Raw genomic sequence first — 13,467 nt, 5'->3', positions numbered from 1 at the left:
ATCAAAGAGATCAAAGCCAGGAGAGAAAGCTTACCACGTGTTGTGAGTCATCATTTTATTCCTATTTACTTTCTTTTGTCTTTTATTAGCATATTTGGTATTTGAGTAACCCAAAAGTCATTGAAAGTAATCCAGTTAAAGTAACCCTACCCAATCCTGGTTGGGACCCATAGATTTTTGAGCATGCGAGTCCTCGGGACCCATCACTTTTCACAGGTAAAATGAACACTGTTTGAGTATCTGAATGTGTACGTGAAGTCAATTATAATGGTGGGAAATTCCCGTGAGTGCCTGTTCCCGACCGGAGGTAGGTCACCTAGGTCCTCGGCTTAATTGACTGCCGACTGTCTGGCCGAGCAATTTCCCCGAACGATTCTGCCTCCTCGCAGATAGTCATGCAGACACAATGGGTGTACATAGGCATTAACGTTAGCTACTCGCTAAGGAAAGCTGCTTGGGGGGGCTTTGACCCGTAGGACGGAAGCTGGCAGGGTTTCCCTACCTTCGAAGTCAACGTGGGAGAAGGTAAGTCTTAGTATAAAGCGGATAGACAAACCAGAGGACTGCTAACCAGTGTTCCCTCTAAGCTGCATGTGTGCACAATTGCGCACTACCCAGAGCTTTTCCGCGCACAAGAAAATCTAGCCAGCTCACAAAAATCAGGGCTCGAAATTGCTAATTAAGAAGCCAATTAAGTCAAAGTTACAGTGCATGAAGGTAAAAATACACGGGTTCCCCTGACGCTGTGTTCTAAATGCGGTATTTTGAAGTCAAGGTCGAAGTAGAACAAAGTTGAGTAAAGTCAGTAGAGTTTTTCGAGAACTGGCTTCTTCGGCTCGGCTCACAAAAAAAGGGTCCTAAACGGCTCTTCGGGTTGTTTTTACTTCTTTCATCCCTATATGACCAAGTTTTGCACAAAATGACTTAAAGGAAGGGGGAGTAGAACAAAAAAGAAAAAAATACCAAAATGAAAAAGTAGTGAAAAGAAAAAAGAAACAAAAAGAAGAGAAAAAAGAAGGAAAAATTCAGAAAAAAGCCAAAAAAAAGAAAAGAAATAAACCATGGAAAAAAAAGTAAATAGAGAACAAAAATAAAAAAGTAACAGCTAGGAAAAAATAAACACAATGAAATATTTTTTAAAAGGGATTTAAAAAAAAATAAGGCACCACTGTATTTATTTCAAAAGGTTGTGTCTAGTTTTAAATAGATAATGGTTTGTAAAACAATCCCCCAACTACAAATTCAACCAAGGGAGAAGAAAACCAGTCACAAATAACCTAGTTCGGAAAACACTTTCAGCTTGCAAAATTCAGGAAGTCCAAAATAGATTAACCACAGGTGTACTCAGGCATAAGATTGGGAATATCAAAGGCATACAACGATCTGACAACTTTTGCTGTGGGCATAGTCCTTAATTACTGGGTTACACTGTAAACCCAGATGTTGGTTTGAGAGATAAATGTGGGGTCTTCATTTTTCTTGATCCTTCCAGGTTGGATCCACATTTTTAAAAAAGTAAGCTTTTCACTTACTGAAGGATTTTATACATTTGACTATAAAGGGTTTTATACGATCGAATACAAATTACACTTAATGCAAAGAATATTCACTGGCTGGGCTATGATGCGATGTCAGGGCAAACCTGGTGGAAATGAATTAATATATGAAAGGGGGGTAGGGGAAAAGATAAAGAGCTGAATGGAAAAAGATATAGACATCGAGAAAGAGGGAGATAGAGAGAAGATGGGGAAAGGATGGTGAGTAGGAGAGGGCAAAACCTGAAAAAATGTTTACAGGAAAGGCCGATAAGATAATCAGCACATCCAGACGCAGAAAGGCCCTGATGACGTAGAAACGCTCTGTGTTGTTTTGAGTATTCCAGACATCGCGATGCTCTTCGACGAGATGGTGAAGCCCAGAGGGAGCCTCCTTGGCACGCCCATGGGAGGGGTCGGCACGCCATTATGCAAGGAGAAGATGGTGAATAGGAGAGAGCTTAAGGACTTCAAGAGAGGGCTTCCCAGAGACTCCAACGACACTAATTCGGCCGTTTTGGATGGAGTACACTTAATTAAATTGCCCCTGTGTGAAAATGTCGGCTTTCTTGTTCATCTTTTCCCTCAAGAAACGAGCGCGCATACATTTTTGGGTGAGGTTGTGTTTGGTTAATGGAGTCAGATCACTCATTCGAACAATTTGGTCAACGGTACATTTTGAGATTTAATTCCCAACATACGCCAGAACGGATTAATGAGTTTAGTATTGTTTCTTATAGGAAAAATACATTCAACCCATGAAGACTTTGATCTCTGACTTGGATCCAATTCAGTTTGAAAGCTAAGGCTCCACTGTATTTGTTTTGGAATGAAGATCTTCGAGGTAAATCTAAAAGTTGTGTTTGAATAGATAACAGTCGGAATTAGAAATTCAACAAAGTTTTCCAAATACTGCAGCGTCATCCTTCAAACAGCGAGCTAATGAGTCTCTCCACGTGCTCTACAGCCGCGGTCCTTCCTCCGACGCATCCGATTCAAATCATCAACCGGTCAACAAACTCAGTAGGAGCCCGATAATGATCCCCCGCCCTTTGAAACAGACTAAAGCCAACCGCCGGAGTCCTTGAGGACCGTCGTCGGCAATGTTCCCTGTAATTTTCCTTACGGGTCTGTGAGCAACGCTTGAAACAACTGTGAGCGACCGTAATCCCAAGTGTGGCAAGATAATTCATCATCAAACATGTCCAAAACTTGACATCAAGTTACATTTTGCTGAGTTTCCGGCAATGCAAAATTCTTTTTCTCTTTTGAATGAATTGACTCTATTGCAAAGGTTGTACGGCCTACAAACCTCGTTTGTTCTTACAATTCTTTTACAAGATTATCATTTCTTTTTTTCCTGATATATTTTGTCGCATAATATTAACATTTTTGGGGGCTTATTGAGTCGGTTGTAAGATACTGAACTGTACTTAATCACATTTTTGAGTGGAAGTACAATGTTGGCAACAAGATTCACTTGATATCATTGGAAATGATTTGAATGCAACACAAACTTTTTCTTCTTTTTTCCGTGTTTTTTTTTCTACTTTTTAAAAAATTTCTTTAAAAAAAATGTCTCATTCTGTTTATTTTTTCCGAGCTGTTCCTTTTTTTCTTTTTGTTCTCCATTTACTTTTTTCCTACGTTTCATTTTCTGGCTTTTTTTCCCTACATTTTTCCTTCTTTTTTTCTCTTCCTTTTGTTTCTTTTTTCCCAGGTTTTCCCTACTTTTTCATTACTGTATTTTTTATTTTTTGTTCTATTCCCCCCTTCTTTTAAGTCATTTTGTGCATCTCATCTCATCTCATTAGCTGCACCGCTTATCAGTAGGGTCGCGGGGGTGCTGGAGCCCATCCCAGCAATCATCGGGCAGTGGGCAGGGGACACCCTGAACTGGTTGCCAGCCAATCGCAGGGCACACGGGGACAGACAACTCGCTCGCTCAGTCACACCTAGGGACAATTTGGACCGGCCAATTCACCTGAAATGCATGTCTTTGGAATGTGGGAGGAAACCGGAGTGCCCGGAGGAAACCCACGCAAGCACGTGGAGAACATACAAACTCCACACAGTAAGGCCGGTAGCTGGATTTGAACCCACGCAGGAGGTTCCCACGACCTCAGAACTGTGCCGCACAAGCGCTAACCACTGCGCCGCTGTGCTGCCCCCCATTTTGTGCATAGTTTGACATAATATTTGGTCATGTTGGGATTAAAGAAGCAAAAACAACCCGAAGAGCCGTTTAGGACCCGAAAGAGCCGGTTTCCTTTTAGTGAGCCGAGCCGAAGAAGCCGGTTCTCGACAAACTCTACTAACTTTACTTTTCAACTTCGTTCGGCATCGACTTCAAAATACCGCATTTAGGACACAACGTCAGAGGAATCCGTGTATTTTTACCTTCATGCACTGTAACTTTGACTTAATTTGCTTCTTAATGAGTAATTTCGAGCCCTGATTTTTGTGCGCTGGCTAGATTTTCTGGTGCGCTGAGAATGTGCGAGCAGTGCGCAATAGCGCACGCGCGCAGCTTAGAGGGAACACTGGTCGTCGGTGACCCCCCCTGGTCTCCAAAGTCCGAAAACTCCGACTCACTCACGGGCGACATTGAAAAGGAAAACAAAAGCTTGGTAGCCGTAAAATTCTGATTCCAATTTCGGGAGCTGTGTCTTCACGCTTGGGAAATTTCATTATGGCAGTTTGCGCATTGATTTTGTGGGAGACAGATGTTGGAGAGAAGCGAGGGAAGTTCTCATATCTTCATTTATATTTACAGTTTATTTAAGGTGGAGCTTTATTGTGTAGGGCCTGGGTCATCGTATTTTCGAATCGTGCATTGAAAACAGAGGCGATCGATTTCTTGACTTTGTTTTGTACATGACAAGTCATGATTTCATTTGTAGTTTTATTGAATGTTGGAATGAAGCCGTTACGATGCAACACAAAATAGGGTCATTATATTGCTGTATGGTGGGGCATAAGAAACTATGCCATTACCTACAGCTGCGGGACCCGATTGGCTGTTGGACTCTTTTTAAACCCCCGTCTTCAAAAAACAAAAACAAACAAACAAAAAAAACGTCAGACCGTCTGCGAACCTATGCTCTCAGCTAGGCAAGCTTTTGTACTCTCCGACATTATCCTGCCCTGTTTACCTGCTGGATACCTGCCGCAGGCCTTTTGCTCGACCCGTTTCTGCTTTTGTTCCTCTGTCCCAGCCATCGACCTGTTTTGCCGTTTCCTGCCTGATACCTGTTCCCGACCCCTTTTCAGGAACCGTTTCTGTTTTGCTCCCCCGTCCCGGCCATCGACCTGTTTTGCCCTGTTTCCTGCCTGATACCTGTTGCCAACCCCTTTTCAGGACCCGTTTCTGTTTTGCTCCCCCGTCCCGGCCATCGACCTGTTTTGCCCTGTTTCCTGCCTGATACCTGTTGCCGACTTCTTTTCAGGACCCGTTTCTGTTTTGCTCCCCCGTCCCGGCCATCGACCTGTTTTGCCCTGTTTCCTGCCTGATACCTGTTGCCGACTTCTTTTCAGGACCCGTTTCTGTTTTGCTCCCCCGTCCCGGCCATCGACCTGTTTTGCCCTGTTTCCTGCCTGATACCTGTTGCCGACTTCTTTTCAGGACCCGTTTCTGTTTTGCTCCCCCGTCCCGGCCATCGACCTGTTTTGCCCTGTTTCCTGCCTGATACCTGTTGCCGACCCCTTTTCAGGACCCGTTTCTGTTTTGCTCCCCCGTCCCGGCCATCGACCTGTTTTGCCCTGTTTCCTGCCTGATACCTGTTGCCGACCCCTTTTCAGGACCCGTTTCTGTTTTGCTCCCCCCGTCCTGGCCATCGACCTTTTTTTTTCACTGTCAACGACTACCCTTGCTCGACACGGAAGTGCCACTTCCGCGTTCCTGCCATCAGTTACCCGTGACCGACTATCATCGGATCGTGGATACAGGCACTGCTCTCTTCCTTAATAAAAACCAGGAAAAAACAAACACGATTGGGTCCTGTCTCCGTTCCTGGTTTGTGAAAAGTACGGCCTGCGGGCCGCATATGGCTCATTAGGCCTTTATAAACAGCCCGCCGAACAAAAACAGTAAAAAGTAAAAAAAGTACAAAAAAAGTAATACTAATTTTTGGGGCTTTTTGCTGCAACAACCAAATTTCCCCAAAAGATGGAACACTCAAACCAGGTTTTTTTTAAAGTACAGCATTCTTTCCCCAGCTGCACGATTGGGCATCGGAACTACTAGAGGGAGGCTAGTACCAAAAAGCTTTTCTGAGTAGTTTACACTTTATTCTATTTCAAGTACACATTTAACGTGATGCCCAAGTTCTAAAACATACAAATTATGAGAATAGTGCATGTTTTTGCACAATATCTATCTATCTATCTATCTATCTATCCATCCATATGTATATATATATATATATATGTATTTATTTATGTAGTTTAAAATGTTATATCGTACATGTGTTTCCTTATATCATATATATTGTTAATTAACATTTTGTAGTGAGATACCGAGTTGCTGGACATGAATGAGGTTTATTATAAAAATAGTTCAAAAATGAAGTCGCTTGGACCTTCACTGTAGAAGGAAAAAATACATACAAATATAATAAAGTACAATAATACATATTCTTATTCAAATTGTGAATTCATTTTCTGCATTAAACTATTGTTGGTAATATACTGATTAAAGGGATCACCACAAACCTGTCTTTTTTCATTTTCTCCTTTTATACTTCCTTTTTTTCTTAACTTCTTTATACAACATCATCATTCATAATATAATGCATCAAAGCAAGTGAGCCGTTTGAGAGCCGGCTCTTTAACGAGTTGAGCCGAAAAATCCGGTTCTCTAAAAAGAGACGGACTTTCACTACACAACTTGAACTCGAGATCCGTGCGCAGACGAAAACTCGAACCGCGAGACCAAAACAACAACGACGGATCTGCCTGACGAAAAGTTTGGAGTGCGGTAAATCTTTGTTAAAAAATGATAAGGACAATTTGGTGTCAAAAAAGTTGCGGCCCGGGGACGCACGTTGATTTGACAAGATGCGTCCCCAGCAACAATAATGCGTCTAGGACGCAGGGACGCGGCAAATATATATATATCTCATCTCATCTCATTAGCCTCACCGCTTATCCTCAGTAGGGTCGCGGGGGTGCTGGAGCCCATCCCAGCAATCATCGGGCAGTGGGCAGGGGACACCCTGAACTGGTTGCCAGTTATATATATGTATATATATAATTATTTTCCGGGATAATGCAATTTGAAGACAGAATGTCTCTTCTTAGACTTTTTGAGCTGTAAAGTCATCAGAGTAACAGCGTCCCCTCTCAAGCCAGTCACGATGTTAGTTTACGTGTTAACTCGTTGGAAAGGTTTTGAGTGTTTGAAGCCAAGATCTGCAGGAATGGTACAACAAATGACGAGCAGCCAAAAGGGGACAAACTGGCAAAAATAACACAGAGAGAGCAGACTGAGCTAGTCAGTCATGAAACGGGCAGGCTAACAAAAACGTAAGGTATTCTTCGCCCTATCTATAACTCATGATCGTTATGGAGAGGTAGAGAGGAGACACGACCAAGTCGTGCTAATACTTTGATGCAAAATCATAAAATATTCTAACGAGGATCATAAATGCTTTGAATTTATTCAGCCATTAATTGTTTATGCGTTAACGTCAGGTATTCTTGGCCCTCTCTATAACTCATGATCGTTATGAAGAGGTAGAGAGGAGATACGACCAAGTTGTGCTAATACTTTAAAGCAAAGTAAAAATGTATTCTAACGAAGAACATAAATGCTTCAAATATATTTAGCTATTAATTGTTTATGCTTTAACGTTAGCTATTCCAGAGCTCTCGATGACTTATGTAGGGAGGAGACACGACCAAGCAGCGTGACCACTTGGGTTGTTAATCTAAATATAAATATAATGTTTCTGTTTACCTCGTTCCTTAGCATGCTAACCTTTCGGAGTCAGTAAACTGCAATACTTTGGGATTTTCCAACGTACGTCTTCCCAATCGATGGAAGTAAAAAACGTGCCGATATTTCCCGTGGAAAAGCCAGGTTTTTCGACACGCCGAGAAAATCTCGCCCTCCGGCAAGACGAACCGGAATGAGTCATACGTCTCGAAAACACATTTGTCAACCGTGTCACTTTCCCTGACAGCCTTTGCATGCTAGCTCGAGTTATTGGATTCTACAGTAGAAACCGCCCCCGGGATAAAACATTAATCCATTCTGAGGCGGGGAACGTAAAGTGATATTGCTGTATGGTGGGGTGTAAGAAACTATGCCATTACCTAGCAGGGTTGGGTAGGGTTACTTTAACTTGATTACTTTCAATTACTTTTGGATTACTCCGATACCAAATATGCTAATAAAAGACAAAAGAAACTAAATATGAATAAAATGATGACTCACAACACGTGGTAAGCTTTCTCTCCTGGCTTTGATCTCTTTGATCTCCGGCAAAACTAACATAAAATGCAGGGTTGGGTAGGGTGACTTTAACTGGATTACTTTCAATTACTTTTGGATTACTCCAATACCAAATATGCTAATAAAAGACAAAAGAGACTAAATATGACTAAAATTATGACTCACAACACGTGGTAAGCTTTCTCTCCTGGCTTTGATCCCTTTGATCTCCGGCAAAACTAACATAAAATGCAGGGTTGGGTATGGTTACTTTAAATGGATTACTTTCAATTACTTTTGGATTACTCCAATACCAAATATGCTAATAAAAGACAAAAGAGACTAAATATGAATAAAATTATGACTCACAACACGTGGTAAGCTTTCTCTCCTGGCTTTGATCTCTTTGATCTCCGGCAAAACTAACATAAAATGCAGGGTTGGGTAGGGTTACTTTAACTGGATTACTTTCAATGACTTTTGGATTACTCCAATAGCAAATATGCTAATAAACGACAAAATAAACTGAATATGAATAAAATGATGACTCACAACACGTGGTAAGCTTTCTCTCCTGGCTTTGATCTCTTTGATCTCCGGCAAAACTACCATAAAATGCAGGGCTGGGTAGGGTTACTTTAACTTGATTACTTTCAATTACTTTTGGATTACTCCAATAGCAAATATGCTAATAAACGACAAAATAAACTGAATATGAATAAAATGATGACTCACAACACGTGGTAAGCTTTCTCTCCTGGCTTTGATCTCTTTGATCTCCGGCAAAACTACCATAAAATGCAGGGCTGGGTAGGGTTACTTTAACTTGATTACTTTCAATTACTTTTGGATTACTCCAATACCAAATATGCTAATAAAAGACAAAATAAACTAAATATGAATAAAATGATGACTCACAACACGTGGTAAGCTTTCTCTCCTGGCTTTGATCTCTTTGATCTCCGGCAAAACTACCATAAAATGCAGGGTTGGGTAGGGTTACTTTAACTGGATTACTTTCAATGACTTTTGGATTACTCCGATACCAAATATGCTAATGAAAGACAAAAGAAACTAAATATGAATAAAATGATGACTCACAACACGTGGTAAGCTTTCTCTCCTGGCTTTGATTTCTTTGATCTCGGGCAAAACTAACATAAAATGCGACAGAAACAAAATGAAAATAAATCCAAACAGCTTGCCAACATCATTTTTGCCGTTCCATGTATTCCGTTACTCCCCAAGCCTGCACAAAATTTTGTCATTTAGTCATTGTAGGAAGGAGTTTAGCCAATCACATATTTGCATTTCCATAATGCTGTGACACATAATGTGGACCAATAGCAAACAAAGCTGTAACTTGGGCATACAAAATAAAGCAGTGCTGTAGAGAGAAATGAAAAAAGATCGGATTCCACACCATGAAGTAAAAACGTCCCAAGGCGGGGTCACTGTATCCTGGGATCTACTTTATAGTAAATTGTCACTGACGCCACGTGGATATCATGTTTTGCAGCCCCCTTTAGCATCACTGCAAGTCTTTGCTAAACAAGTCTGTTACTCGAGATTCTAACCTGATTGAAGACAGAGACAGGCATTGTGGGAAGGAATTTAGCTCATTGCATATTTGAATTCCCATTATGCTGTGAAGCTAACCAACAACAAACCAGCATTTTATATAAAGGTACTTATAGCAGACCAGCATTTTAGATATATAACTTAGGCACGCAAAATATAGTCTTGTAGGGAGAAATGAAAAAAGATCGGATTCCACACCATAAAGTGAAAACGTCCTAAGGCGAGGTCACTGTATCCTGGTGTCTACTGTACAGGAAGACATCACTGACAACACACAGTTATCATTTTTTTGCTTCCTCACTTTAGCGTCACTGCAAGTCTTGGCTAAACAAGTCTGTTACTCGAGATTCTAACCTGAATGAAGACAGAGACAGGCATTGTGGGAAGGAGTTTAGCTCATCGCATATTTCCATTTCCATTATGCTGTGAAGCAAACCAACAACAAACCAACATTATATAAAGGTACTTATAGCATACCGGCATTTTAGATGTATAACTTAGGCACGCAAAATATAGTCTTGTAGAGAAAAATGAAAAAAGTTCGGATTCCACACCATAAAGTAAAAACGTCCCAAGGCGGGGTCACTGTATCCTGGGATATACTTTATAGTAAATTGTCACTGACGCCACGTGGATATCATGTTTTGCAGCCCCCTTTAGCATCACTGCAAGTCTTGGCTAAACAAGTCCGTTACTCGAGATTCTAACCTGAATGAAGACAGAGACAGGCATTGTGGGAAGGAATTTAGCTTATCACATATTTCCATTTCCATTATGCTGTGAAGCAAACCAACAACAAACCAGCATTTTATATAAATGTACTTATAGCAGACCAGCATTTTAGATGTATAACTTAGGCACGCAAAATATAGTCTTGTGGAAGGGAAGTGAAAAAAGATCGGATCCCACACCATAAAGTGAAAACGTCCTAAGGCGAGCTCACTGTATCCTGGTGTCTACTGTACAGGAAGACATCACTGACAACACACAGTCATCATTTTTTTGCTTCTCACTTTAGCGTCACTGCAAGTCTTGGCTAAACAAATTCAAATGTGTTACAGGAAATTTTAAAGTAAACAAAGACAGAGAAAGGCATTGTGGGAAGGAGTTTAGCTAATCGCATATTTGCGTTTATATTATGTGAGCCAAAACAATAATAAACCAGCATTACATATGATGTGGACTAATCGGAGACAGAGATATAACTAGGGGCCATGAAATATGGTAGCCCTGTAGAGAGAAATGAAAAAAAGATCGGATCCCACACCATAAAGTGAATACGTCCTAAGGCGGGGTCACCGTATCCAGGGGGGCCTACTGTATAGGAAGAAGTCACTCATGCTGGGAATGACAAAAAAAATAGGCGGCGGCTAATCCAATTACAGCAGATAAAAACGATTCTCTCTGAAGAAAAAATGCTTTCGAGGCTCAGTGAGGAACCCTAATGGAAACAGATCGTATTTGCTTTCGTAAACAGGGGGGGGGGCAAATGCATTTAGGAAGCCGAGCAGAAAGAAAGCAATAGAACTTAATGTCCTGAGAGAAAGGATCTCTTTCCTTACCGACGGTGAGCTGACCGGTCAATTGGCCGTCTTCGGTCCTGGCGTTTATGGTGACGTTCCGGTCCGACTGCAGCGTCAAGGGACTGTCCTGAAGGGAAGACGAAACGTGAGCGCCCGGGTACCTTTTAAAAACATCCGATGAGAAACTTCCGGCATTTACCGTCAATTCCGGACTATAGAGCGCACCTGATTATAAGCCTCACCCACCACATTTTAAGAGGAAAACCGATTTTGTACATACACAAGCCGCACCTGTATATAAGCCGCATGCGCCCACATTTAAACACAAAATTAACCCAAACCCGACTTCAAGTCCCGCGATTGAAACTAAATGTCCTTCATTAAAGTCCACAGTCGAAAAAATCACAGCCGGTAAAATGAACTGAAAATGATACCGGTACTTAAAGTTTGATGCAGACCTGCAGAGTCCGGGTCCCGTTGAAAGTAATCCAAGGAAAAAAGTGTATATTTCCAAAGGTAAGGGTGGGAAAAATATATCAGATGAACACATTTACTTCCACAACTCCTTTTTCTTTAACCAACTTTTTACCCCCTCTTCTTTCCTTGTCTGTCCCTCACCTTTAGCGGTCCCCACATAAACTCGGCACCCCGCGTTTGTTCCGCCCCTCCTTTTTCGTTCACCCGTGCAAAACATATTAGAATAAGTGTCTAAAATAAATACAAATAAATACATTGCAAAAATATACAGTTGCAAATACATATTATACATGGGTTTCACATATTTACAAAGAAAGTAAAGTACACCGAGAGAGTTTTCAAAGCTTTAATAATAATAATATAGCTTTGACAGGGCAGTTAATGGTAGCAACACTCGAGCGCCGCTAGCGGCCGTTAGAAAAATGACATAAATTGGCCGCATCACTGAATAAGCCGCGGGGTTGAAAGTTAGGGAAAAAAGTAGCGGCTTATAGTCCAGAATTTACGGTAGTTGCTTCGTTACTCGAACGATTTCCTTTCCGAGTTCTACTTCTATTAATGGTCGTTTTGTGTCTCTACACCGGGACTGGACCGGAACGGGAGGGAAATGTGAGAAAATATTTTGGGGTTTCCCACTTTTCTCAAAAAAACAACATCGAATGCGATCTGATCTTTGTCAAAATCACACGATTAAAAAAAAAACAGATACCAGTGTCTGAATTTTTTTTAAAGTCGAGCGTACAACTTACAAAACGTCTCCGCTCAAGTGGCTGACAACTTTTTCAAGAAAGGGAAAAAAAAAACGAAATATATTTTTTTCAAATAAAACGTTTCCTTTATTCCAATTTCGAAATCTTCGTTCGGTTTGGAAATTTCGGAATTTCCGGCAGCCAATCAGAAGCCTGCATCGAATAACACTCGTGCTTCCGGACTATCCCGAGCATTATAAGGTTGCTCATTTGCATATTATTTAGACGTACAGGGAACACAAGAAAAATGGACAAGTGGTTAGGAATCAAGCCAAAACTTCAGCCCCAGAAGAAAGATTCAAAAGAAGCTAACCAAACTGATGACGCTACAAAACGTAAACGGACATTAAGAGCATCGTGGAAAGAGGATTTCACGTGGCTTGTAGCAGGTTATATATTCTGATTAATACTTTGCAACAATGTTTTTTTGGGGATGAGTCGTCTTATTTTTTTCAAGTTGTGAAAAATGTGGCAGGCATCTTTATAAGCTGGGCAGGAGACATTTTAGAGTTGTCTGCCCTGGTGTCCGTCAACTTTTTCTCATGAGTTTCAGACACTGCAGATACTGAAAATAAATAAAACTGTCTTTCGCAGCAGATAGTGGAACATTTAGATTATTTTTATTTCATCTTTTCTATTTTTTGGTAGAAAAATATCCACTATCTGCTAAAAAAAACACACACTTGATTATTCGTCCTTTCTTTTTTATAAAAAAAAAAATCTTAAAATAAATTTTAAGTATAATTTTCTTTATCAGATTTCAATTCCATTTTTTTCTTATTTTAAAATATATTTTCTTGTTCCTCGAAATTATTTAAAATGATTAAAACTAGTACATTTTTTGTTTTAAAAGTGTTTTTTTTAATCAAAGGGGTGTGTTTCCTTCTATTTAAGTTCAGTGTTCTCACTCTCCGTTGGTCAGTCTGTCAACGAACCTCTGCCCCGCAAGACGTGGGTTGTGACTCGGTCCTATTGCCTGTTGGTATTTCCTGTCCGGCATTGTTCCCGTTTATTTTTGTCCTGTTTAAATTCGGTTTACAGTTTCGTTCCCGTCTATTTTTGTCCTTTTTATTAGTCTCTCCAGTTTTGTTCTTGTCTAGTTTGTCCTGTTTATTTTCGATATCCTGTTTCAAAATCTTTCCTGTCTGTCCCATCCTGTCCGGTAT

The 13,467-nt window shown here is 40.7% G+C and overlaps 1 protein-coding gene across 3 annotated transcripts in view; it reads right to left on the bottom strand.

Moving 5' to 3' along the window:
• sgcz (sarcoglycan zeta) overlaps window positions 1-13,467 on the bottom strand; it is a 399,187-nt gene that overhangs the window by 63,715 nt on the left and 322,005 nt on the right. For all 3 annotated transcript variants that reach the window (XM_088342999.1, XM_088343001.1, XM_088343000.1), the window contains exon 4: window positions 11,115-11,202. In XM_088342999.1, the coding sequence (XP_088199125.1) occupies window positions 11,115-11,202 (88 nt within the window). The remainder of the gene's footprint in view (window positions 1-11,114; window positions 11,203-13,467) is intronic.

The sequence above is a fragment of the Urocampus carinirostris genome, chromosome 8 (assembly GCF_059441175.1).
Source record: "Urocampus carinirostris isolate Australia breed hairy pipefish chromosome 8, RoL_Ucar_1.0, whole genome shotgun sequence".
NCBI lineage: Eukaryota > Metazoa > Chordata > Actinopteri > Syngnathiformes > Syngnathidae > Urocampus > Urocampus carinirostris.
Note: the sequence above shows the minus strand (reverse complement) of the source record. Positions and strands in the feature narration are given on the sequence as shown.